Source organism: Symphalangus syndactylus, chromosome 23 (genome assembly GCF_028878055.3).
Source record: "Symphalangus syndactylus isolate Jambi chromosome 23, NHGRI_mSymSyn1-v2.1_pri, whole genome shotgun sequence".
Classification (NCBI taxonomy): Eukaryota; Metazoa; Chordata; class Mammalia; order Primates; family Hylobatidae; genus Symphalangus; species Symphalangus syndactylus.
Window position 1 is genome coordinate 53,198,763 of NC_072445.2, and position 25,335 is coordinate 53,224,097.

Genomic DNA, 25,335 nt, shown 5'->3' on the forward strand with positions numbered 1-25,335 from the left:
AGTCGAAGAGGCAGAGCTATAGTGGACAAGAGTGAAGAGAGAAAAATGGCGTTTCCTTCCCAATTATCTACTCCTGGTGCCCCTTTGTGGATTTGCCTCCTCGCTGCACAGCAGCAGACCACTGCTTTGCAGAGTAACTGCTGGCCAACCTGGATATCCAGTATGAGAGAGACAAGTGATTAAACTCAAGCATCAGCAAGGATGAAGCTAGAATCAATCCTGGGTCTCAGCACTTCGGTGGAAGGGATGGGCCTAAAAGCAGGTGCTTCTTGTAGGAAGTGCTTATGAGTCACTGCTGACTCATTGAAGGGGCAAGATTTTATGACCAAACAAGTGAAAAAGAAAATGAAACTGTTACTAATTGAAAGCATTTAAGTTATGGCTTGGGTTTAACTGCGGCTAGTCGATGCTCTTTGTTGCTTGGTTGTGGCCTTTTTGGAGACCTATGGTTTGCGTTGATGCTTTTATTCTACACATTGTGTGGGTACATAGTGGAAGCTACACCTTCATGGGGAGAGTGGGAGAGTTTTCTGTAGTTGCGGGTGGTTGTTTAAGTAGGTTTTGCTCAACGTCTGCAAAGTTGACTTCAATTTGTTTGGTGATACTGCCTTTTTAATACTAAATGTAGAGTGATATAACCTCACTCATCTTTGCTTTGGAGAATATTTGAAGAGTTTTTATTGGGATTTTTTTTGTTTTGTTTTAAAGAAGCCTACTTTTGGTAGCTCATGATAGCCTACTGTCATTATAATGGATTCAAACAAGGTAAGCTACGTTGAGGCCACCGGCCATGGATTATAGGTATTGGCTTCAAATCATGTTAGCGAACCACTGTGCTTGCGTAATTGCTCTGTTAAATCAACTCTGCTACCTGTGATGATACAGAATAAGAATGTGCTAAATCCAGATTTTCATTTCAGCTAGTAGCCTAGCTTCCTTTGGAAATAGAAGCTAATGAAAATAACAATTAAAAAATGGTTCATTTCATTTCTGCTCACTTTGTGGTAAAAGTGAAAGTTACTGAATGGTAAAAGGAAAAAAAAATCTACATGATCAATAAGCTGTTGGCTCATCAGTTCTTAAATAGTTGGTTGTTGCAGATTAGTAAGGAACAGAAATTCCTAAGCCTGCTCTTTACAGGAACTTCAGTTACCTCATTATCTTGCCTTGATGTTTAACTGTTCACATGAGCAAACATGCTTCTATTTGGCCTATACAAGGGGTGATGTATGTGAGTCTTTTAAATATGATTTTTCATCTTTTGTATTGCACAGCTTTTTAGGCCTTCTCTATTGCAGGAGTTAAGAACAATAGGCATGTTGTGGAAAGAATACTTTCAATGACTCGCTTCTGGAAACTTTTAGACTAACATATCCATCATTGTTATCAAATTGAACTTTTCCAGAAGTAATGTTTGGAGAAAATACTGTGTCCAATTATTGTCTTAGCTTCATAGCAGCTATTTAAGAGGTCAAGCTATGGCCGGGCGCGGTGGCTCACGCCTGTAATCCCAGCACTCTGGGAGGCCGAGGCGGGCGGATCACGGGGTCAGGAGATCGAGACCATCCTGGCTAACACAGTGAAACCCCATCTCTACTAAAAAAAAATACAAAAAATTAGCCAGGCACAGTGGCGGGTGCCTGTAGTCCCAGCTACTCGGGAGGCTGAGGCAGGAGAATGGCGTGAACCCGGGAGGCGGAGCTTACAGTGAGCTGAGATCGCGCCACTGCACTCCAGCACTCCAGCCTGGGCGACAGAGGCAGACTCCGTCTCAAAAAAAAAAAAAGAGGTCAAGCTACTAGAGGTAGGTAATCTAATTGTTTTTATGATTTGTCAAGTAGAAAGCTGCTACCATTCCTGCCTTTACAGTTTAGAAAAATTACAGTTTATTCCAAGTTGCCTGAATTCTCTAGCATTCCAGATATATTAGATGCTAATCCAAGCCCAAGAATATTCCCTCCTAGAGTGCCTGCTTGCTTTTCTACCTTAAAAATGATTTTGTGACTACAACAGAAAGAGAAAAGTCATCGCAATTCTAAGAAAGTAGCCTGATATTTTCTTTTAGGAATTTATCTCTGCTCATAGCTTCCTGGATTAGGGTATACTTTACATTCATGTTTTTTGTTTTTCGTGAATTAATTCTAAAATAAAATTTTTCTTTTTTTTTTTTTTGCAACCAACCAAACAACCAGCAATGACTAAAAGAAAATTGGTATAAGAAAAGGATACATGGGAATTAGCAAGGGGTTCTTGAAATATCTATGCTTAAGTATATTTCATAACTAAAGCTCAGTTTTAGACCCTTAACATTTCAGATGTTAATAACTTCTGCTAGATTACCTTTTTCCTTTGGAAAAAAAAAGTTAATGGAAATAATAATTAAAAAATGGTTCATTTCATTTCTGCTCACTTTGTGGTAAAGGAGAAAGGTACAAAATGATAAGTAAGAGGAAAAAAATCTACATGCTGTATAAGCTGTTGGTTCATCAATTCTTAAATTGTTGATTGTTGTAGATTAGTAAGGAACAGAAATTCCTAAGCCTGCTCTTTATGGGAACTTCAGGTACCTCATTATCTTGCCTTCAAAGTTAATCTAACTTCAGATTAATAACTTCTGGTGGCATGGTTAATTTTTGAAACAATGCTCCTACAATGTAATACAGTTCACCTGGTGGTCTTGTTAAACTGTAGATTCTGATTGTGTTGGCTTGGGATGGGTGGAGCTGCTATATTCTAACAAGCTCCCAGGGGCTGCTGCTTGTGCTTGCTGGTCAGAGAGTAGCAGCAAGAGGCCAAAAGTCACTGTTTGTTTAAACTGGGTAGTTCGTGCTTGTCTGGTGGTTGTGGGGTGATATGTATGTCAGGCTTGTTTGCATGTGAACTGGTTTGCATGCTTTTGAAAAGAAATGCCTTAATAAGTTAGGGTCTGATAAACTCCAGCATTCTCTACAAATGCTTTTAAAAAATAAAGAAGCTTAGTGTTAGCAAACTAAGGTTTGCAAATGTTATAGTTTTTTAGATTGCAACCTTAGTAAGTCCAGTTTTGTAATGTAACTGATGAATTATATTAATAAACGAAACTAAACCAATTGATTTCTTTCTTTTTTTTTTTTTTTGTGAGATGGAGTCTCACTCTGTCGCCCAGGGCGCAGTGCAGTGGCACAATCTCTGCTCACTGAAAGCTCCACCTCCCAGGTTCACGCCATTCTCCTGCCTCAGCCTCCCAAGTAGCTGGGACTACAGGCACCCGCCACCACGGCCAGCTAATTTTTTTTTTGTATTTTTAGTAGAGACAGGGGTTTCACCATGTTAGCCAGGATGGTCTTGATCTCCTGACCTCGTGATCCGCCTGCCTCAGCCTCCCAAAGTGCTGAGATTACAGACATGAGCCACCGTGCCCGGCCTTGATTTCTTGTATGAGATAGATTCAACAGCATGCGTTTAGAATTTACAGTGTAGTTTTTTTTTTTTTTTTTTTTTTGAGACAGAGTCTGGCTCAGTTGCCCAGGCTGGAGTACCGTGGCATGATCTTGGCTCACTGCAACCTCTGTCTCCCAAGTTCAAGCAATTCTCCTGTCTCAGCCTCCCAAGTAGCTGGGATTACAGGCATGTGCCACCACACTCGGCTAATTTTTGTATTTTTTTAATAGAGATGGGGTTTCACCATGTTGGCCAGGCTGGTCTCAAACTCCTGACCTCGGGTGATCCGCCCACCTTGGCCTCCCAAACTGCTGGATTACAGGCGTGAGCCACCGCGCCCGGCCTGAGTGTAGCATTGTTAAGGTGAATTATCAGTGTTAAGTGCTAATGATGAATAGATTATAAAATAGTAAACTTTAGTATAACTCAATAAAATGGTAAAGTGTAGCGTAATATGTAGACAGAGATTGTTTTACAGTTTTGTATACTGACATACTAAATGCCAAGACTAGAAACCAACACATAAATATCTCAATAAATATTTGTGTTGTAATGAATTAATCTCAGTTGATTCATTAACTGTCTTAAACGTTAGGATCGGATTGCCTTCCTAAATTTCGTTATTATTTCATCCAATAAAACTGAATTTCCATTCAAGATTGAATTTAAAATATGCCTTAAACTATAATGTAATGCAGATAAACGCATATATACCAAAGTCTAGTATACATTGATACATGCAGTCAGGAAGAGGAAATATATGGCATGTTGGAATCAAGTGATATATGTAGTTAATCACGATTTGCTCATATTAGTTAATTTAGTCTTAAATATTACTTTATTCCCAATAGAGAGAGAACACAGTAAGTTAATGAGAACATAATGATTTACATCCTTAAATATCTTTCCACTGTGTGGCCCTTCTTTCCCTAACATACAAGCAAACAGGCAATAAATAAATAAATAAATAATAAATAAACCCAATAGCTTCATTTTCTTTATTTTTTTCTTTAGAGATAGGGTCTCACTCTGTTACCTAGGCTGGACTGCAGTGGTGAGATCATAGCTCGCTGCAGCCTTAGACTCCTGGGCTCAAGTGATCCTCCTGCCTCAGCCTCCCTAGTAGCTGGGACTACAGGTGCACACCACTATGCCCAACTAATTTTCATTTCTTTATAGAGAAGGGGTCTCGTTTTGTTGCCCAGGCTGGTTTCAATCTCCTGGCCTCAAGTGATCCTCCTGCCTTGGCCTCCCAAAGTGCTGAGATTACAGGTGTGAGCCACATGCCTGACCAGGAATACACTTTAAAATAATAAAGTATGGTAGCAACAAGAAATGGCAAGGAGTGCCTGTTAAAAAAAAAAAAAAGGTATAGTAAATACATAAACCAGAAACAGCCACTTATCATTATGAAGTATTCTGTGTTGCACGTAATTGTACATACTCCACTTTTACACAAATGGCAACACAGTAGGTTTGTTTATACCAGCATCACCATAAATAGGTGAGTAATGTGTTGCAATAAGACCTTAGGACAAAGACAGCATCACCAGGCAATAGGAATTTTTCAGCTCTTTACGGGACCACCATTGTATATTGGGCCCATTGTTGATTGAAACATTGTTATGCTGTGCATGACTGTGATAATGTTTTAATAGACATCATAGCAGATACCTCATTTTGTTTTGGTAGGGTAGAATAACTATATAAAACTTTGTAACTTCTTGTACTTGTCATCTTTAAACATTCTTTTGGCCAGAATTGTATTATTACCTTCTGAAGAACGTATGATGGCTCTCTTTCAACCTAGGTTGGGTTTAGACTAAATTGTATCTCACTTTTAATTAGTGGATACTCCTTATCTATTAGAGATGGGTCAGCAGCCTATTTGCTAATTTATAATTGGCAGCTGGTTACATATATATATTTATTTGTTGTTTTAATTTTTTAATTTTTTTGATATGGAGTCTCACTCTGTGGCCCAGGCTGGAGTGCAGTGACATGATCTCAGCTCACTGCAACCTCTGCCTCCATAGTTCAAGCGATTCTCCTGCCTTAGCTTCCCGAGTAGCTGGGACTACAGGTGAGCACCACCACGCCCAGCTAATTTTTTTTTAAGTGCAGATGGGTTTCACCATGTTGGCCAGGCTGGTCTCAAACTTCTGACCTCCAGTGATCCACCCGCCTTGGCCTCCCAGAATGCTGGGATTACAGGTGTGAGCCACTATGTTCAGCCACTTTTTACTATATTATATGGGGAAAAAATAAAGAAGTTTCTTGGAGGAGGAGGACTATTGTAGCAACAAGCTTTTCATGAATTGCAATGTCTCCCAATGTGCCATTTGTTTGGCTGAAAAAACTAGGTCCAGGTTGAATGCAGATTTCCTCGTGCGTCTTATTCCTTCTCTGCTCTCAAGCCTGGCACGGCTTCCAATGACTCAATCACATGAATGTGAGATTAATGCGATATAGTCCCCTCAAATACTATTTTACTTCCAAGAAATAAAAGAATTGTGGAAATGGGTAAAAAGTTGAGAGCGTGGGTAAAATGAATGTGGATTTTCCCATATCTCCTCAAGTTCTACCAATCTTCTATTTCTGAAGCATTGTCTACATTTGGCCCAATTCTTTCGCGTCTCTCTTCCTTTCAAAGGTTGGCTGTGAAGGGTGTCCAGCACATCAAATAATAGCCTCCAAGAAAGGGGTGAGCTTTGATTCCAGTCAGTCCTCTCTTCTGTGGTGGAAACTCTGAGTCTGATAGAGTGAAGAGGGCAGATGGGATGTGGCTACGGTTTAATCTCCTCTACATATAACCCAATTAAAGATTCAGGTACAGATCTTCCTTATGAGTTAGCTTATCATGAATTACTTTACTTGGCTGTCAAATATTTAGCTATGGATTTGTGGAAGAATAGAATTTCTGCATAGGCGGAAGATAGCACCTGAGGGAAACAACTGTCTTTAAGAAAGACGAAGTGCTTCAGGAGGAAGAGGGGGTATACCTGGAGAGTTTAGTGGGAAGTTAGTGGTGGAAGGAGGCATGAAGCTAGGATGGGAGAGTGGAAGAGAAAACAGATTAATTTTGTTTGTCATATTTGGCAACTTGTCTTTTTTTTTTTTGAGACGGAGTTTTCGCTCTTGTCGCCCAGGCTGGAGTGCAATGGTGCAATCTCGGCTCACCACAACCTCCGCCTCCTGGGTTCAAGCGATTCTCCTGCCTCAGCCTCCCGAGTAACTGGAATTACAGGCACGTGCCTCCACGCCCGGCTAATTTTTTTTGTATTTTTAGTAGAGATGAGGTTTCTCCATGTTGGTCAGGCTGGTCTCGAACTCCTGACCTCAGGTGATCCACCCACCTCGGCCTCCCAAAGTGCTAGGATTACAGGCGTGAGCCACCGCGCCCGGCTGGCAACTTGTCTTGATCTTGATGGTTATGGTCAGAGGTGCCACTGAAAGCCATTGATGTGTACACCTATGCTTGGTATAGCATAGTTTCTTTAGGCGCTGAAAGGTACCAGTTCAAAGGTACTAGAAGACTGGCTTTACAGTTTCACTTGTATGATTTAAACAGTGAACCTGAATTGTGCAGTTTGATTTTGGAGATAGTATAAATGTCTTGGAACTAATTATTTATATCTGATTGATGGTTGATATTGGATGCTTTCTATCTAAGCAGTTATTATGAACTAGATATACATTAATCCTTTCACCAGACCACTACCCTGTGAGGTCAATATTCACTCTATTTGCAGATGAAAAAAACGAAGCTTAGAAACAGGATCAGTGGGCCGGGCGTGGTGGCTCACGCCTGTAATCCCAGCGCTTTGAGAGGCCCTGGGCAGATCACCTGAGACTGGGAGTTCGAGACCAGCCTGACCAACATGGAGAGACCCCGTTTCTCGTAAAAATACAAAATTAGCCGGCCGTGGTGGCACATGCCTGTAATCCCAGCTACTCGGAAGGCTGAGGCAGGAGAATTGCTTGAACCCAGGAGGTGGAGGTTGCTGAGATTGCGCCATTGCACTCCAGCCTGGGCAAAACAAGAGAAAAAAACTCCGTCTCAAAAAAAAAAAAAAAAAAAAAAAAGAAACAGGATCAGTAACTTCCCCAAGGCTACACAGCTACTAAGTGGTAGATTTATAGTAAATAGGCTGGGCATGGCAGTGGCTCACACGGGTAATCTCAGCACTTTGGGAGGCCAAGGCGGGTGGATCACTTGAGGTCAAGAGTTCGAGGCCATCCTGGCCAACATGGCGAAATCCCATCTCTACTAAAAATACACAAATCAGCTGGGCGTGGTGGTGCACGCCTGTAGTCCCAGCTACTTAGGAAGCTGAGGCAGGAGAATAGCTTGAACCTGAGAGGCAGAGGTTGCAGTGAGCCAAGATCACGCCACTGCACTCCAGCCTGGGCGACAGGGCGAGACTCTGTCTCTCAAAAAAAAGAAAAAGAAAGAAAGAAAAAAAAAGATTTATAATTAGTCTAAGATTTTTCACAACAGATTTTTCCTCCCTAATCATTTGGCTATTTGTCTTTAACTCTTGCAGAAAAGTTGGCTTATAGTCCTGGCTTTGATTACCCATCTCAGTGTCATTGATTGTGCCACCTAAATTTCTCTGGACTTCTTGTCTGGTTGGTTGAATGAGAGGGTCGGACTATGTGATCACCAGGACCTTTCTAATCGTCAACTCCTAGAATATACATTTTGTGGATTCAGTCTTTGAGTCTAGCTCACTCAGTTTCCTAAATATAATGCCTTCTATTTGGAGCAAATACAGTATACTTTTATTACTAAGGATATATCACTTACCTCTAATGTTAGCTGACTGCATGGGTTCTAATTGTAATCATTCATTGCATTTTTCGTCTATTGGCAAATATACATGCTCTCCATAGATGATCACGTCTGCTCCTCATAACAGCTTTATAAGGTGGATTTTAAAGCTCCCATTTTATGGAGGAGGAAGCTAAGGCTCAGACGGTTTTGATTCATCCAAGGTCAAATAGGTTGGGTGGCGGAACCAGAATTCCAGCCCCGTGTGTCTGCAACAAAGCCTTTATATGTTTAAAGAAATATTAATGAAGCCGTGTATATTTTCTAATTCTAAGGATCATGGACATTGTTTTTCAACCACCGATTTTTTTTTCCTCCTTCTTAAATAATTAGCTCTTGTCTTTGATTTTACTATCTGCTTACTTCCTGCCCACTTAACCAACCGACAGGGAGAAGGAGAATGGGAAGAGGTTACTGTTTTTATGTTAAGTGACTTTTCAGAGTCTAATTTACAGCCAAGAACAGCAAAAGTATCCCTTGGCTTTGTGCCTCTGCGGCGCCCCGAAGATCTCCTTCCCCGTCTCTCTTCCTTTCCGAGAATCCGCGTTCCGTTGTTGAACTACGTTTCCCAGCGTGCCGCGCGGCCGAGAGCATGGACTCGACCAGTCCTTCCTCTTTGCCTATCAGCTCGTCGCAGCATGATGATGCAAATGCGTCGGGCGCCTGTGAGTGACGACATTCTGGCTCGCAACCGCGGCAGCCGCCTTAGCAGGGGTAATAGGCGCAACGGCGGCGGAGGCTGCAGGGACGACGACGACGGCGGGGCGGGCGCTGTGCGCACAGGGGAGGGGTAGGCGGGCGGCGCCAGCGGCTTCAACTGCGGCAGCTACGGCTAGGGCGACGGAAGAACCCCCACCAGTCGGCGGTCGAGTTAGGCCTCAGCACCGCCGGGAGCTGTTCGTGGTGTCGTCTGCGGGAGATCTCCATAGAGACCGTGACATACACAGAGGCGGGGGTCCGCAGAGGCCGCCAGGCCGGAGCCTCCTCGGCCTCTGCGGCCGCCACCCCCTTCCCCGCTGCCAGCACTCACCCTCTCTCCGCCCCTGCTCGCAACCTCGCGGTTCCTGGGGTGCTTGTGCCCACTGTGTGGACAGCGCGGGCGGACTTTTGGGCCGGGGCCGGGGCCGGGCGGCGGCGGGGGGTGCTCTAAGGCCTCCGCCTCTGCCTCTCCCGCCCCCTTACCCGCCCCGGAGCGGGAAGCGGCGGAGGCTCCGCCATGGCCTCGGGAGCCGGAGGAGTCGGAGGGGGCGGTGGCGGCAAGATCCGGACGCGGCGTTGCCACCAGGGGTCAATTAAGCCTTACCAGCAGGGGCGACAACAGCATCAGGTATGGGACCCCGACGCCGCGGTGGCCTGGCGGGTGGGGAAACTCGGCTGGAGGGGACGGGCGGTTCGAGGCCCCGGCGCCCCACGTGGAGCAGACAGGAGGGTATGAGGAAAGGCCCGAGTGAGGCTCCGGGGGAGCTCAGGCCGTTGGGGGTGGCGACGGGAAGTGGGCTGAGACAGTCCCAGCCTTGCGGCTCACACGTGTGGTTTGGGCCGCCTTTCCCCCAACCCTCTGTGTCAGGGGCTTTCCCAGGCAGGCTCTGGGCGGGAAAAGAAATTGTAGGCCCATGATGCGCGCGTTTCTTTATTTTTTTGGCGGGGATTTGGAGTTTGAGGGTATTACTCACGTTTTCTCGAGGGAGAAAGGAAAAGATGTGGTTGATGGCCCTTATACTTGCTGTTTTCTGGTGTCCCTCCTTTAGTGTGTGTGGGGAGGGCGGCTGCCCCTTGGAATCTTAACTCTGGCGCAGACGGGGAGTTGTGGGGGGCGCTGTTACATGGAAAGTGGAATAACTTAGTCTCAGCCTATGAGTTAATTCTCGGTTTCCCCTGCCCGTGGCCCTCCTCGTCTTGAGAGCATTGGCTTAGATTTTCTTAACCGGGTTATAGTTAACCGTGGCACTGGGGCATTTTGAAAGTCCCTCTCCACCCTTACGTCTTTTCTCTGCTGTGCGACTCCCCCCGCCACCCCCACCCCCGCCTTTATTTTGGAGGCTGGATTTGGCCATTCTCCACAGTTGACCGGGACTTCAGTTCTGATCTCATACACAAAATATTTTAATATTATGAGGCGTATTCTAGAAGTTTAGTTACTTTTGACACTCCAGGAATGTTGGAGGTCTTATAGTTTAGCCACCGTATGAACTCGTGGATGTTTAAAATTATAAAAAAAGATTATCCTAATTCTAAATGAGGTAGTTGATTCTGAGAAAATTCCATTTTTAAAATATTGGTTGTTAGAAGTATTGAATAGGAAAATGTTAACTTATTTTAATAAAGCCACTTAAAAAACTTATCAGTGATACTGAGGTGGGAAGTGTGTGTCTTAAATTTGTTGAGAAACAAAAGTGTAGCAAAAGGATCTGATAACTTGTTGCCTACTGTTAAAGGTAGACTTCCTAGATTACTTTATTCTGGATGCTAATAAAGATTACACACTTTCACATGGTTGATGTTAAATTGTGTCATTATCAACAGATTTTTAAAAGTAAAGATTTGGGTCGGGCGCGTTGGCTTACGCCTGTAATCCCAGCACTTTGGGAGGCTGAGGCGGGCGGATCACGAGGTCAGGAGATCCACACCATCCTGGCTAACACGGTGAAACCCAGTCTCTACTAACATACAAAAAATTAGCCGGGCGTGGTGGCGGACGCCTGTAGTCCCAGCTACTCGGGAGGCTGAGGCAAGTGAATGGCGTGAACCTGGGAGGCGGAGCTTGCCGTGAGCAGAGATCTTGCCCCTGCACTCCAGCCTGGGCGACAGAGCGAGACTCTTGTCTCGAAAAAAAAAAAAAAAAGTAAAGATTTGAGGAAATTTTTTTAGTTTTCTTAAATGTTTTTTATTTTGAGGGAAATGTTTGAGTAGTAAAAATTGTGGTTCAGGTATTTTAAGTCGTTCTCTACTGATGGTTAGGTTTGGCACTGTTATTACTCCCACCAATTTTCCCCCAGATATGTACATAAAGTGCTTAGTTTTCAAATTTGTGAAGAACAGGGTATTTGCAAGCAGATTTAAGATTAGAATTCAGGTCACAAGCCTGGCCATTTAACCTAATCCGTCTGTAGAATGGAAGTTAGACATGCATGCTTTCTTTTCTCCTATGAATGCCTTTGAGTGCTCAGATTTTCTTGTATGACATGTAGAAAAATGACTTGTTTTAAATATAGGTCATTGGATGGTCTGGATAGAGGTTAGAAGGGAATTAATATTTTCCAGATGTCTGAAGTTATCACAGCTTTTTTTTTTTTTTTTTTTGAGACGGAGTCTCGCTCTGTCACCCAGGCTGGAGTGCAGTGGTGCGATCTTGGCTCACTGGCAAGCTCCGCCTCCCGGGTTGATGCCATTCTCCTGCCTCAGCCTCCGGAGTAGCTGGGACTACAGGCGCCCGCCACCACGCCCGGCTAATTTTTTGTGTTTTTAGTAGAGACGGGGTTTCACCATGTTAGCCAGGACGGTCTCCATCTCCTGACCTCGTGATCCGCCCGCTTCGGCCTCCCAAAGTGCTGGGATTACAGGCGTGAGCCACCGCGCCCGGCCCCTGATCACAGCTTATTTTTAAATGTACTTAGATAAAATAAAAATCTAATTTTGGGGAGATGATGTCTTAACAGCATAACACCTATGATCCAAGGTGTCTTAGAGTTGATATGATTTCAGACTGTGTAGTTTTGTTTTAAATCTTGATAATTTATCATTGCCCCTTACCTAAAATACTTTTGCTTCTTGCCCTGGCTATTTAATTAAAAAAGAAAACATATTTTAGCTTTTGAATTGGGACTTAAAGGTATTTAGGGGTTTCTTGATCAACACTGTAGGTGCTATTTAATATTGGCAGAAACTACCATTACCCAAGAAAAGTATTCAGGTATGTTCAAGAGAATATTCTTTTTTTTTTTTTTTTTTTAAATCTTAAAAATAAGGACTTTCTTTAGTCCTTATTGAGGCTTTGGTGGACATAGGGTCTACCCACTTGCTGTTTACTATCCTAGACTGTCAACTGGATGTTTTGCAGAAACTGCTGAGTCATCATGAAGCAAGCTTCATGACATGGCATGTTTTATACTAATGTTATTTGATAAAGTGTCCAAGGGTTTCTGGGCAAAAATTAAGCTTTTGGTAGTATAGCAGAAAGTTGGAGTAAGAAACAATGAGAGGTCTGGCGCTGTTAGTTAATGGATGTTTGCCAGCGCCTGTCAGGACAACTTGCTAGTACAGTCACCCAGTACCTATGACTTCTGCATGTGTTCATTTGACTTGTAATTTTCTGTTTTGACTTCTGGGTTTAGCTCTCCTGGGAAATGCTGTAAGTTTACTACTTTCCTTCTTTAACTTCTGATTTTTTTTTTTTTTTTTTTTTTTTTGAGATGGAGTCTCGTTCTGTGGCCCAGGCTGGAGTGCAGTGGCGCGATCTTGGCTCACTGCAACCTCTGCCTCCTGGGTTCATGCCATTCTCTTGCCTTAGCCTCCTGAGTAGTTGGGATTACAGGCATGCGCCACCACGCCCGGCTAACTTTTGTATTTTTAGAGACAGGATTTCGCCATGTTGGTCAGGCTGGTCTCAAACTCCCGACCTCAGGTGATCCACCCACCACAGCCTCCCAAAAGTGCTGGTATTACAGATGTGAGCCACCGTGCCCGGCCCAACTTCTGATCTTTAAAATGTCATCTTGCATGAAGTTGTGCAGACAAATTCATTGTCTTGCTCAAATAACTGAAGGGTAATAAGGGTAATAACTCTTAAGAATAGTAGAAGCAAATACGAAGAACAGCCCTGAATAGTGCAAGCTGATCATTCTCACTTGCCTTCTCCGCTATCCCTTTACCTTTTTGCCCAGATGCATTTAGGAAATGGTGTCATTTTTCTTTTCTCCTTTCTTGTCTTTTCTCTTTCTTTTTTTGAGACGGAGTTTTGCATTTGTTGCCCAGGCTGGAGTGCAATGGCGCAATCTCGGCTCAGTGCAACTCTGCCTCCTGGGGTCAAGCTATTCTGCCCCAGCCTCCCGAGTAGCTGGCATTACAGGCATGCGCCACCACAAACGGCTAATTTTTTTTTTTTTTTTTTTTTGAGATGGAGTCTCGCTCTGTCACCCAGGCTGGAGTGCAGGGGCGCAATCTCTGCTCACTGCAACATCTGCCTTCCGAGTTCAAGCTATTCTCCTGCCTCAGCCTCTCGAGTAGCTGGCATTACAGGCATGCGCCACCACAAACGGCTATTTTTTTTTTTTTTTTTTTTTTTGAGACGGAGTCTCGCTCTGTCACCCAGGCTGGAGTGCAGTGGCGTGATCTCTGCTCACTGCAAGCTCTGCCTCCCGGGTTCACACCATCCTTCTGCCTCAGCCTCCCGAGTAGCTGGGACTACAGGCGCCTGCCACCACGTCCGGCTAATTTTATATTTTTAGTAGAGATGGGGTTTCTCCATGTTGGTCAGGCTGGTCTCGAACTCCCGACCTCAGGTGATCCTCCCACCTTGGCCTCCCAAAGTGCTGGTATTACAGGCATGAGCTACCTTGCCTGGCCAGAAATGGTGTCATTTTTCTAGTTGGGAGTGAATAGGTCACTGAAGAGAATGTGGTTAATTCCTGTCTTCCTTTTCCATTTCCTTTTTGTTCAGATTGTCAGGCACAGAAAGTCAGCTCTTTGGACAGGTCAAGCTGCTTGCTTTTCTTAGTAGCCACTACAAAAAACTTGAGCCCATGGGCAAACCAGAACCTTGCCTCTGGCAGAACCTGCTGCCACCTCCTTGTGAGAGGAAGCGACTTATTTTTGCCCTTTTTGTCCTGGGGTGGGGGTGGGGTGGGGTGGTGTGGGGAATGTGCTTCAGACTTTTATCTTCTGATTTAGAGCTAAGGGTCTCTGCCTTTAATCCTCCTAGATAGTTTGTCTTACAAGTCAGTTCCTGCATTTAGCTTTTTTTTTTTCCCCCTTAAACAGAGTCTTGCTCTGTTGCCCAGGCTGGAGTGCAGTGGCACAATCTTAGCTCACTGCAACCTCTGCCTTCCGGGTTCAAGCAGTTCTGCCTCAGCTCTTGAGTAGCTGGGATTACAGGCGCAGGCCACCACACCTGGCTAATTTTTGTATTTTTGTATTTTTTTTTTTTTTTTGAGATGGAGTCTTGCTCTGTCACCCAGGCTGGAGTGCAGTGGCGTGATCTCTGCTCACTGCAAGCTCTGCCTCCCGGGTTCACACCATTCTTCTGCCTCAGCCTCCCGAGTAGCTGGGACTACAGGCGCCTGCCACCACGTCCGGCTAATTTTATATTTTTAGTAGAGATGGGGTTTCTCCATGTTGGTCAGGCTGGTCTCGAACTCCCGACCTCAGGTGATCCTCCCACCTTGGCCTCCCAAAGTGCTGGTATTACAGGCATGAGCTACCTTGCCTGGCCAGAAATGGTGTCATTTTTCTAGTTGGGAGTGAATAGGTCACTGAAGAGAATGTGGTTAATTCCTGTCTTCCTTTTCCATTTCCTTTTTGTTCAGATTGTCAGGCACAGAAAGTCAGCTCTTTGGACAGGTCAAGCTGCTTGCTTTTCTTAGTAGCCACTACAAAAAACTTGAGCCCATGGGCAAACCAGAACCTTGCCTCTGGCAGAACCTGCTGCCACCTCCTTGTGAGAGGAAGCGACTTATTTTTGCCCTTTTTGTCCTGGGGTGGGGGTGGGGTGGGGTGGTGTGGGGAATGTGCTTCAGACTTTTATCTTCTGATTTAGAGCTAAGGGTCTCTGCCTTTAATCCTCCTAGATAGTTTGTCTTACAAGTCAGTTCCTGCATTTAGCTTTTTTTTTTTTCCCCCTTAAACAGAGTCTTGCTCTGTTGCCCAGGCTGGAGTGCAGTGGCACAATCTTAGCTCACTGCAACCTCTGCCTTCCGGGTTCAAGCAGTTCTGCCTCAGCTCTTGAGTAGCTGGGATTACAGGCGCAGGCCACCACACCTGGCTAATTTTTGTATTTTTGTATTTTTTTTTTTTTTTTTGAGATGGAGTCTTGCTCTGTCACCCAGGCTGGAGTGCAGTGGTGCGACCTCGGCTCACTGCAACCTCTGCCTCCTGGGTTCAAGCGATTCTCTGCCTCAGCCTCCTGAGTAGCTGGGATTATAGGCACCTACCACCACGCCTGGCTAATTTTTGTATTTTTAGTAGAGACAGGGTTTCACTATCTTGGCCAAGCTGTTCTTGAACTCCTGACCTCCTGATCCACCTGCCTTGGTCTCCCAAAGTGCTAGGATTGCAGGCGTGAGCTAGCGCACCCGGCCTAATTTTTGTATTTTTAATAGAGACTGGGTTTCACCAATTTGGCCAGGCTGATCTCCAACTCCTTACCACGTGGTCTGGCCTCCTCGGCCTCTCAAAGTGCTGGGATTATAAGCATGAGCCACTGTGGTTGGCGCATTTAGCTTTTTTTTTTAGACAGAGTTTCGCTCTTGTTGCCCAGGCTGGAGTGCAGCGGCACCATCTTGGCTCACTGCAACCTCCGCCTCCCGGGTTCAAGCAACTCTCCTGCTTCAGCCTCCCAAGTAGCTGGAATTACAGGCATGCGCCACCACGCCCAGCTAATTTTGTATTTTTAGTAGAGATAGGTTTTCTCCATATTGGTCAGGCTGGTCTCGAACTCCCGACCTCAAGTGATCCATCCACCTGCCTTGGCCTCCCAAAGTGCTGGGATTACAGGCATGAGCCACTGCTTAGCTATTTTTAAAAAGGGGAAGGAAACCTCTTTATCAGTAGCTTAGATGAGGGGTCAGTAAACTTTTTCTGAAAGGGACACTGATAGTAAATTTTTAGGCTTTGCTGTGGTAAATTGTCCTTTTTTTTTGTTTTTAACAATCCTTTAGCAAATGTAAAAACCATTCTTAGCTTGTATGAAAAAAGGCCAAGGTCTGAATTTGGCCCAGCCCACAGATCATGGTTTGCTATACCATGGTTTATATGATAGTATTGTTTTTATTTGTTTTGGTAGCTTCTTTGTGATACTTTGTCCCAAATAAGTATGTCCTGCCTGGTATCTGATAGCTGGAGTGTTCTCAGATTTGAAAAGGAGGGATATTTAGAGGTTGAATATTTAAATCATTCCAGAAGTCACCAAGTTTCTGACTTTTATTTTGTCCTTATTTGCTTTATCCTAGATGCTTAATATAATCAGTGGGAATAGAAATGGAAACATTGATAGGATTGGATAGTTGATAGGATAGTTGTTAGGAAAAAATTGTGGTGTAATGGAGTCAGCCTGAGTTTGGATCCCTGTTCTACCTGGACTTGGACAAGTTAATTTACTCATCTGTAAAGTGAAAATTGTTGTGGAGGTTAAATGGGACAAGTGAAGCTTTTAGAACAGGACCTGGCATATGTATATAAGTAAGGAGTTATTAAAAATTGAGTCCTTACTATATATATGCAATTGAAATTTGAAATTATATAGAACTGTTTGATTTAGGGTCTTTTTTTTTTTTTGTGGGAGACCAGAGTTTTATTATTACTCAAATTAGTCTCCTGATTTAGGGTCTTCACATTGTCTCTGAACTTTCCTGCTTCTTATCAGAAGTTTTTTTCCTTTAGGTGACTAAATTCAATACTTGCATGTATTAAATTGTTTAATGCAAAGTAGGTCTTTTGTTTGTGATAAGAGGTTTTGTGTGGTATTATATTAATTTACTTAATTTTTTTAAGTGACAGAAAAGCCCACTTGCTGTATTCATTTTCTGGGAAGTCCCTGACAAGGCAGATATCTTAGTTTGAAGTAAAATAAAAACTGTAGTCTGATGTCACTAATTAAAACTGTTTTCTTTTTTTTTTTTTTTTTGAGACAATCTAGCTCTGTCACCAAGGCCTGAGTGCCATGGTGTGATCTTGGCTCACTGCAGTCTCCACCTCCCAGGCTTAAGGGATTCTCCTGCTTCAGCCTCCTGAGTAGCTGGGATTACAAGCGTGTGCCACCACGCCTGGCTGTTGTGTTTTTAGTAGACATGGGGTTTCACCATGTTGGTCTGGTGGTCTCAAACTTCTGACCTCAAGTGATCTGCCCTCCTCGGCTTCTTTAAGTGCTGGGATTACAGGCGTGAGCCACCTCACCTGGCCAACACCATTTTCATTAGGCAGAGTATTATTGCAAAGATTGTAATTATCTTGTATTTTCTTTTTTTCTTTTTTTTTGAGACGAGTCTCGCCCTGTTATCCAGGCTGAAGTGCAATGGTGCGATTTTGGCTCACTGCAACCTCCGCCTCCCGGGTTTGAGTGATTCTCCTGCCTCAGCCTTTGAAGTAGCACGCACCATTATGCCTGGCTAATTTTTTTTTTTTTTTTTTTTTTTGAGACGGAGTCTCGCTCTGTCGCCCAGGCTGGAGTTCAGTGGCGCAATCTCGGCTCACTGCAAGCTCCGCCTCCCGGGGTCACGCCATTCTCCTGCCTCAGCCTCTCCGAGTAGCTGGGACTACAGGCGCCTACCACCACGCCCGGCTAATTTTTTATATTTTTAGTAGAGACGGGGTTTCACCGTGGTCTCGATCTCCTGACCTCGTGATTCGCCCGCCTCGGCCTCCCAAAGTGCTGGGATTACAAGCGTGAGCCACCGCGCCCGGCCCTTGCCTGGCTAACTTTTTGTATCTTTAATAGAGACAGGGTTTCACCATGTTGGCCAGGCTGGTCTCGAAGTCCTGACCTCGTGATCTGCCTGCCTCAGCCTCCCAAGGTGTTGGGATTACAGGCATGAGCCACCACGCCCGGCTATCTTGTATTTTCAAAAAAAAATTATTTGTAGCTATTTAGCTTATCTTCATGGTTATAATATATTTTTAAAAGATTCTTCTGTGTTGGGAAGCCTGGTTTCAAGTCTTGCTGACACATACAATTTACTGTCAGAAACAGGATGATAGAATGCCTTTTCTATCTATAGATATTTCAGTTTGCTTGATTTTGCTTATCTTTTTCATAGTGTGATTTAAGAAATAAACTCTTACTCCCAATTTTCAAACATGTTACATGAGAAAAAGTGTGATAGTATCTTGTAGGTAACTTTTAGTGAGTTTAACTACTGTGAGCTTTTATTGAGTTTTCTTTTTTTTTTTTTAAGACAGAGTCTCACTCTGTTGCCCAGGCTGGAGTGCAATGGCGCGATCTTGGCTCACTGCAACCTCTGCCCCCCCCAGGGTTCAAGTGATTCTCCTGCTTCAGGCTCCCAGCTCATTTTTTTTTTTTTTTTTGAGACGGAGTCTCGCTCTGTCGCCCAAGCTGGAGTGCAGTGGCGTGATCTCAGCTCACTGCAAGGTCTGCCTCCCGGGTTCACGCCATTTTCCTGCCTCAGCCTCCCAAGTAGCTGGGACTACAGGCGCCTGCCACCACACCCCGCTAATTTTTTGTATTTTTAGTAGAGATGGGGTTTCACCATGTTAGCCAGGATGGTCTCAATCTCCTGACCTCGTGATCCGGCCACCTCAGCCTCCCAAAGTGCTGGGGTTACAGGCGTGAGCCACCACACCTGGCCGCTCCCAGCTAATTTTTGTATTTTTTCAGTAGAGGCAGGGTTTCACCATGTTCCCCAGGCTCATCTCCAACTCCTGGACTGAAGCAGAACCCCCGCCTCGGCCTCCAAAGCACTGAGATTACAGGCGTGAGCCGCCGTGCTTGGACCTGAATCTAGTTTCAATAATCTGAATTTAACATCCAAATCTAAGACATTATTGGTTGTATTTTATAAGCCTATGCCATTCAGCAGCGAAGTTTACCCTATCCAATCAGTCCAAGTCCTCTAGCCATTTAAAATATTTTTCTAGCTAAAGAATTAAAAACCTCCCTGGCAGAATAAGATTCCAGAAACTTAAAACTGATGATGGACTGCATTTGATATTTATAGTTAAAGATCCAGTGAAATTATTTGAGAAAGGAGATTTTATAATCTGAACACTGCTAAGGATAATGTGAAGAAAAGGGAGTTGAACAGAACTGAAGTCAAGAAAACTAGTAGGAAGAAAAGAGTTTTGTATAAAAGAAGGAAGGATATATAGGAATGACAAGGAGTTGGCCATATTGAAAAGATAACTGGTTATTCGTGTGAAAAGGTTTATAAAAAAAGAATGTCGTTAATTACAAATGAGTTCTGAGTTAGTGTTATAGAATAGCTTTCCCCCACCCCAGCTGCCTTTCATTAATCCTTTTTTTTTTTTTTTTTGAGTTGGAGTCTTGCTCAGTTGCCCAGGCTGGAGTGCAGTGATGTGATCTCGGCTTACTGCAACCTCTGCCTCCTGGGTTCAAGCAATTCTCCCCCCCTCAGCCTCCAAAGTAGCTGGGATTACAGGTGCCTGCCACCACGCCTGGCTAATTTTTGTATTTTTAAATGGAGACAGAGTTTCGCCATGTTGGCCAGGCTTGTCTTGAACTCCTGACCTCAGGTGACCTGTCCGCCACAGCCTCCCAAAGTGCTGGGATTACAGGCATGAGCCACTGCGCCCAACTCATTAATCCTTCAACTCAGGTTAAATACAATTTGAAAAGCTAATGTATTCACAGTACCTTATACACTGAATGTTCCTGATATGTATGTAGTATTGAATTCTAATCCCGATTGAATTTTTAATTAGTCTAAATCTCAGCGGCATTTTTGACGTTTTGCCAAATGAAGAACCCTTCTTTCTTTGAGAGAGAATACCCAGTGGATTTAGCCAGTTCACATTCTAAAATTCACTCCTTTAATCCTTGAACTTAAATTTATTATTTATGATTATGAAGTGTAGACTTTGCTTTAGGGCCACAGAGTATTTTTTAAGACTTATTTATTTATTTTTTTGAGATGGAGTCTTGCTCTGTAGCCCAAGCTGGAGTGCAGTGGCGTGATCTGGCCTCACTGCAACCTCCGTCTCCCAGGTTCAAGTGATTCTCCTGCCTCAGCCTCCTGGGTAGCTGGGATTACAGGCGCATACCACCCGCCCAGCTAATTTTTGTAGTTTTAGTAGAACTGGTATTTCACCATGTTGGTCAGGCTGGTCTCAAACTCCTGACCTCAAGTGATCTGCCTGCCTTGGCCTCCCAATGTGCTAGGATTAGAGACGTAAGCTACTGCACCTGGCTGTTTTTTAAGATTTTATTTATTTACTTTTTATTTTATTTTTTTGAGATGGAGTCTTGCTCTGTGGCCCAGGCTGGAGTGCAGTGGCACGATCTTGGCTCACTGCAAGCTCCGCCTCCCAGGTTCACGCCATTCTCCTGCCTCAGCCTCCCGAGTAGCTGGGACTACAGGCACCCACCACCACACCTGGCTAATTTTTTATATTTTTAGTAGAGATGGGGTTTCACTGTGTTAGCCAGGATGGTCTTGATCTCCTGACCTCGTGATCCACCCACGTTGGCCTCCCAAAGTGCTGGGATTACAGGCGTGAGCCACCGTGCCTGGCCTTGTTTTTAAATCTTAAAACACTCTTCAGGTCCATACAGAAAGCTTATTTCCCTCACACCTGCTTATTTCCTGTAAAGACCTGAAGAACTCTTCTCTCAAGAATTCCTGAAAACATAGGTGGGTTACATTGGGCCTTCTTTGGTAGTAAGGTCAAAGGAACCTTCTCTTCGGTAAGAAAACCGTTTTTCCTCTTGTCAGACTCCTTTTATTCTTGTTAGTGGCTGAAGTCTTTAGTACTTCAAAACTCTTTTAAAAAACTGCCAGTCAAGGAGGTACCTCTCCAGATCTGTTTGGTAGGCAGGGTCCCTTAACTCTTTTTTTGGGTTTGTTTGTTTGTTTTGAGACAGTTTCACTCTTGTCGCCCAGGCTGGAGTGAAATGGCACGATCAGCTGGAACGTCAACTTCATTTTATTTTCAAAAAAATTGTTTCAGTATTTTGTTTTTCTTTTTTTTGAAATGGAGTCTGGCTCTGTCACCTAGGCTGGAGTGCAGTGGCACGATCTCAGCTCACTGCAAGCTCCACCTCCCGGGTTCACGCCATTCTCCTGCCTCAGCCTCCTGAGAAGCTGGGACTACAGGCGCCCGCCACCATGCCCAGCTATTTTTTTGTATTTTTAGTAGAGATGGGGTTTCACCGTGTTAGCCAGGATGGTCTCGATCTCCTGACTTCATGATCCGCCCGCCTTGGCCTCCTAAAGTGCTGGGATTACAGGTGTGAGCCACCGTGCCCGGCCCCCCCTTAACTCTTGATAGTCTCCTTTCCAATACTGTGCATAAGATTTCTTTTTCGTGTAGTTTTTAAAAAATTTCTAATGTCTTGTAGTTGGCTGTGCATCATAAACACATATTCTGTGTAAGTCTTTAACGGTGGAAATCAACTCGAAGGTAGGCTTTTATGTTAACTTCTCATTGATTTTTCAGAGTTGATATTAAAAAGATGTTTATAAATATGTGTTTGGTAGACAATAAGATACTAATTAAAATGGTGGTCTTAGGTAAAATTCTATTGTAGTTAAGCTTATAATCATGGTTATGTTTACCAGGGCCTTAATTAGAATAACAGGTCACTGAGTTTTTGATGGCTTTGGTATAGTGGTTCTCAAACATTAATTTGCACAAGAATCAAATTCAAGAGCTTATTAAAATAAATTTGCCTTTCTAACGCGCTCATAGGCTACACCAATGCTGCTGATCTGAGAACTACACTTTGAGAACCAGTGTTTTAGTCCTTTTATAAGTGACTAGATATATAAACTACAGAACTGAAGATTACACAGATTGTCACACATGGGTATGCACACAATTTAAAGGGAATTTTGTGAGATTTAAAGCTATTTTAAGTTTTATTAGATTTTGTATTTATTGATAAGGTTACCAGAAGCTTTGAATTGCATGTTCCGAGGACACGCCTGTATTTGGGTCTTAGCACCTTTTTGTTTGTTCAGTCCATAATTATTCCCTCTCTCTCTCTCTTTTTTTCTTTTCTTGAGACAGAGTCTCGCTTTGTTGCTCAGGCTGGAGTGCAGTGGCGTAAACTCAGCTCACTGCAACCTCTGCCTCCCGGGTTCAAGCGATTCTCCTACCTCAGCCTTCCAAGTAGCTGGGTCTACAGGTGCCCACCACCATGCCCGGCTAATTTTTTTTTTGTATTTTTGGTACAGATGGGGTTTCACTATGTTGGCCAGGCTGGTCTTGAACTTCTGACCTTGTGATTCTCCCGCTTCAGCCTCCCAAAGTGCTGGGATTACAGGAGTAAGCCACCGTGGCCCCAGCCCCATCCTTTATTTCTTTTTCTTTTCTTTTCTTTTCTTTTCTTTTCTTTTCTTTTCTTTTCTTTTCTTTTGTGAGACGGAGTCTTGCTCTGTCACCTAGGCTGGAGTGCAATGGCATGATCCTGACTCACTGCAACCTCCGCCTCCCAGGTTCAAGCGATTCTTCCCCCTCAGCTTCCTGAGTAGCTAGGATTACAGGCATCACCATCATGCCCAGCTAAATTTTGTATTTCTGTACAGACAGGGTTTCACCATTTTGGCCAGGCTGGTCTTGAACTCTTGACCTCAGGTGATCCGCCCGCATCGGCTTCCGGAAGTGCTGGGATTACAGGTGTGAGCCACCGCGCCCAGCTCCTGTCCTTTATTTCTTTATCCCAACCTTCATCTCTGTAAAACAGTACATAAATGGACCAGAAAAGAGTCTTTATCCTGGTGAATATTTTAGAATCTATACTAACTCATGGAGGTAAAGGCAAACGTTGCTATTCTTCATTCAATCAATACTTATTGATCACATACCACATGTCAAGCATTAAATACAGAGGATACAGCAGTGAAGAAGTTCCTGCCTTCTTGGAGCTTATATTCTAAGTTAGGAAGACAAGGAAACAAGTAAACATAATATGCAACACATAAACATATAATATGGTGATTCAGTGCTATCAATAAAGTTGGTGGAATGGGATACCCAATTGTGAAAAAAATACAGAAAAAATTTTTAATAAAAAATAAAGCTGGGAAGCAAAATGAGATGGGTATCCTGTTATATAAGCAAAGACCTGAAATGAAAAAGTAAAGAGGCCATGCAAATTTCTGCTAGAGAAGTATTAGGCCAGGCGCGGTAGTGGCGCACTTTGGGAGTGCTGGCATTACAGGCTGGAGTGCAGTGGCACGATCTCAGCTCACTGCAACCTCTGCCTCCCGGGTTCAAGCGATTTTTCTGCTTCAGCCTTCCTAGTAGCTGGGATTACAGGAGTGTGCCACCACACCCAGCTAATTTTTGTATTTTTAGTAGAGGTAGGGTTTCACCATGTTGGCCAGGCTGGTCTCAGCTCCTAACTTCAAGTGATCTGCCCGCCTCGGCCTCACAGAGTGCTGGGATTACAGGCGTGAGCCACTGGGCCTGGCCTCAAAGGAAGTATCTTTAAGAAGGGTCTACTTTGAGATATGCGGGTGGTTAATGGAATAAATACAGGATAGCAAGACACCCAGAGACTAATAGCAGAACGCTACTACCTTCTCTAGGACTGGAATAATAAAGGGAAGAAATGCTGTAACTGGAGTGGAGGGGTGCCGGAGTGATAGTTTTGGAGATGGAGCAAGATATAAGCAGGGAGGAGCACAGAAGAAAGACCTCTCTTTACTCCCATTCTCTAATACCTAGTGTTGTCTAATATCTCTCATGGGGCAGTCTTACCAGAAACCAGTTGGTACTACAGTCCATAGAAACAGCTTATCAAAAATGGGCTGAGAAAAGGGCAAGTGGATACCAGCACAGCATCAAATCTGTGATTTTATAAGTGTGTGTGTGTGTGTGTGTGTGTGTGTGTGTGTGTGTGTGTGTGTGTGTATAGGGAAAAGCTAAATTTTAAGAAAAGTGAGTAGACTTAAAAACTAAATCCACGTGAGTGGATTCAGAGAAAAACAGCACAGGTGAAAATCATGGCTAAAGTTTGGGAAACACCAGGAAAATAATTTTATGAACTGTATGTATTTAGCACAGTCTAAAATGGTCTGTAAGATTTGTTTACCTGATTCACTTTAGAATATTTTCATTATAATCTTAAATATTGTCTGACTAGTGCTCCACATATTTTTTCTAGACAACTGAAGATTAAGCCTTTCAATAATGCACAATTTTATTCATCTGTTTTGGAGGGGCTTCTCTAAAATATATCTTAATTTCCTGAAATGTATCTTATTTCCAATACTAGAATCACTTCAGAGGGCTTGATAAAACAGGTGGGACCTACTTCTGAAGAGTTTATCCTTTGGTAGGGCTGGAGAAGGACCTGGGATGATGCTGATAATATTGCTAAAAAGGGATCACACTTTGAGGACCACTCAATTATATTAAGCTTAATTTAACTTTTTCTTAATGACTTAGTGTCATTTAACCTACAAAGGTATATTTGGGTATTGAAACACAAGGATGTTTGTTCCTTCATACTGGTTCCACGTCCGTTTTATTATTTTCCTTCTTTCTTCCCATCCTCCCTCCTTTTTTTTGTCTTTTTTTTTTTTTTTTTTAGAGACAGGGTCTCTGTCACCCAGGCAGGAGTGCAGTGGCACAATCACAGCTGACTACAACCTTGAATTCCTAGGCTCAAGTGATTCTCCTGTCTCAGCCTCCCAAGTAGCTAAGACCACAGGCCTGTGCCACACTTCTAGCTAATATAGTCTGCATTCCTTTTTACTCCTCATGCTGTCATTCACTGTGCCACTAGTAATGTCTCTGTCTGACTGTTCCTGTATTAAGCTCTTCTGGGCTGAGACTAGATAAGTTGGTTAAATTTTAGTATAGAAAATAGGTCTGTAATCTAAGTTCATGTATTTTAGTGAATGAGCTTTATTATATCCACTTTGACCAGTTTGGTTTTCTAGTTATTTTTGAAGATACCTAATGCTGCCACATAAGGGATCTATGAGTGAGGGTGGTGCCAATTTAAAGTTGTTCTATACTTGCCTTCCAGTTGGATAGGGATCACAGGGATCTTTGATACTTTTAGCAGCTAAACACCTTACTTGAAGTCCACAAAAAATTTTTTAAATCGACATTAAATTCTAGAATTGCTATAGCTGGATGTGGTAGTCGGCCTGTAGTCCTAGCTACTTGGAAGGCTGAGATAAGAGCCCAGGAGTTTGAGGCTGCAGTGGGCCATGATCACG

The 25,335-nt window shown here is 43.6% G+C and overlaps 1 protein-coding gene and 1 long non-coding RNA gene across 15 annotated transcripts in view; one reads left to right on the top strand and one right to left on the bottom strand.

Moving 5' to 3' along the window:
• The first annotated feature begins 348 nt into the window (after nt 1-348).
• NUP153 (nucleoporin 153) overlaps nt 349-25,335 on the top strand; it is a 105,456-nt gene continuing 80,469 nt past the window's right edge. For 3 of the 13 annotated variants that reach the window (XM_063632217.1, XM_063632219.1, XM_063632220.1), the window contains exon 1: nt 349-765. In XM_063632217.1, the coding sequence (XP_063488287.1) occupies nt 751-765 (15 nt within the window). In that variant the 5' untranslated portion in view covers nt 349-750. Of the gene's footprint in view, nt 766-8,902; nt 9,582-25,335 lie in introns of those variants that run through there. The other 10 variants (XM_055264092.2, XM_063632216.1, XM_063632223.1 and 7 more) reach the window with 7 other exon arrangements.
• On the bottom strand, nt 3,942-9,752 carry LOC134735679 (uncharacterized). 2 transcript variants are annotated; one of them, XR_010119042.1, is made up of 3 exons: nt 9,558-9,752; nt 8,231-8,463; nt 3,942-4,769 (listed from the first exon to the last, which is right to left on the bottom strand). It is a non-coding gene; the product is annotated as an uncharacterized lncRNA (long non-coding RNA). The 2 variants fall into 2 exon arrangements; XR_010119041.1 differs by having other exon boundaries at nt 8,231-8,917.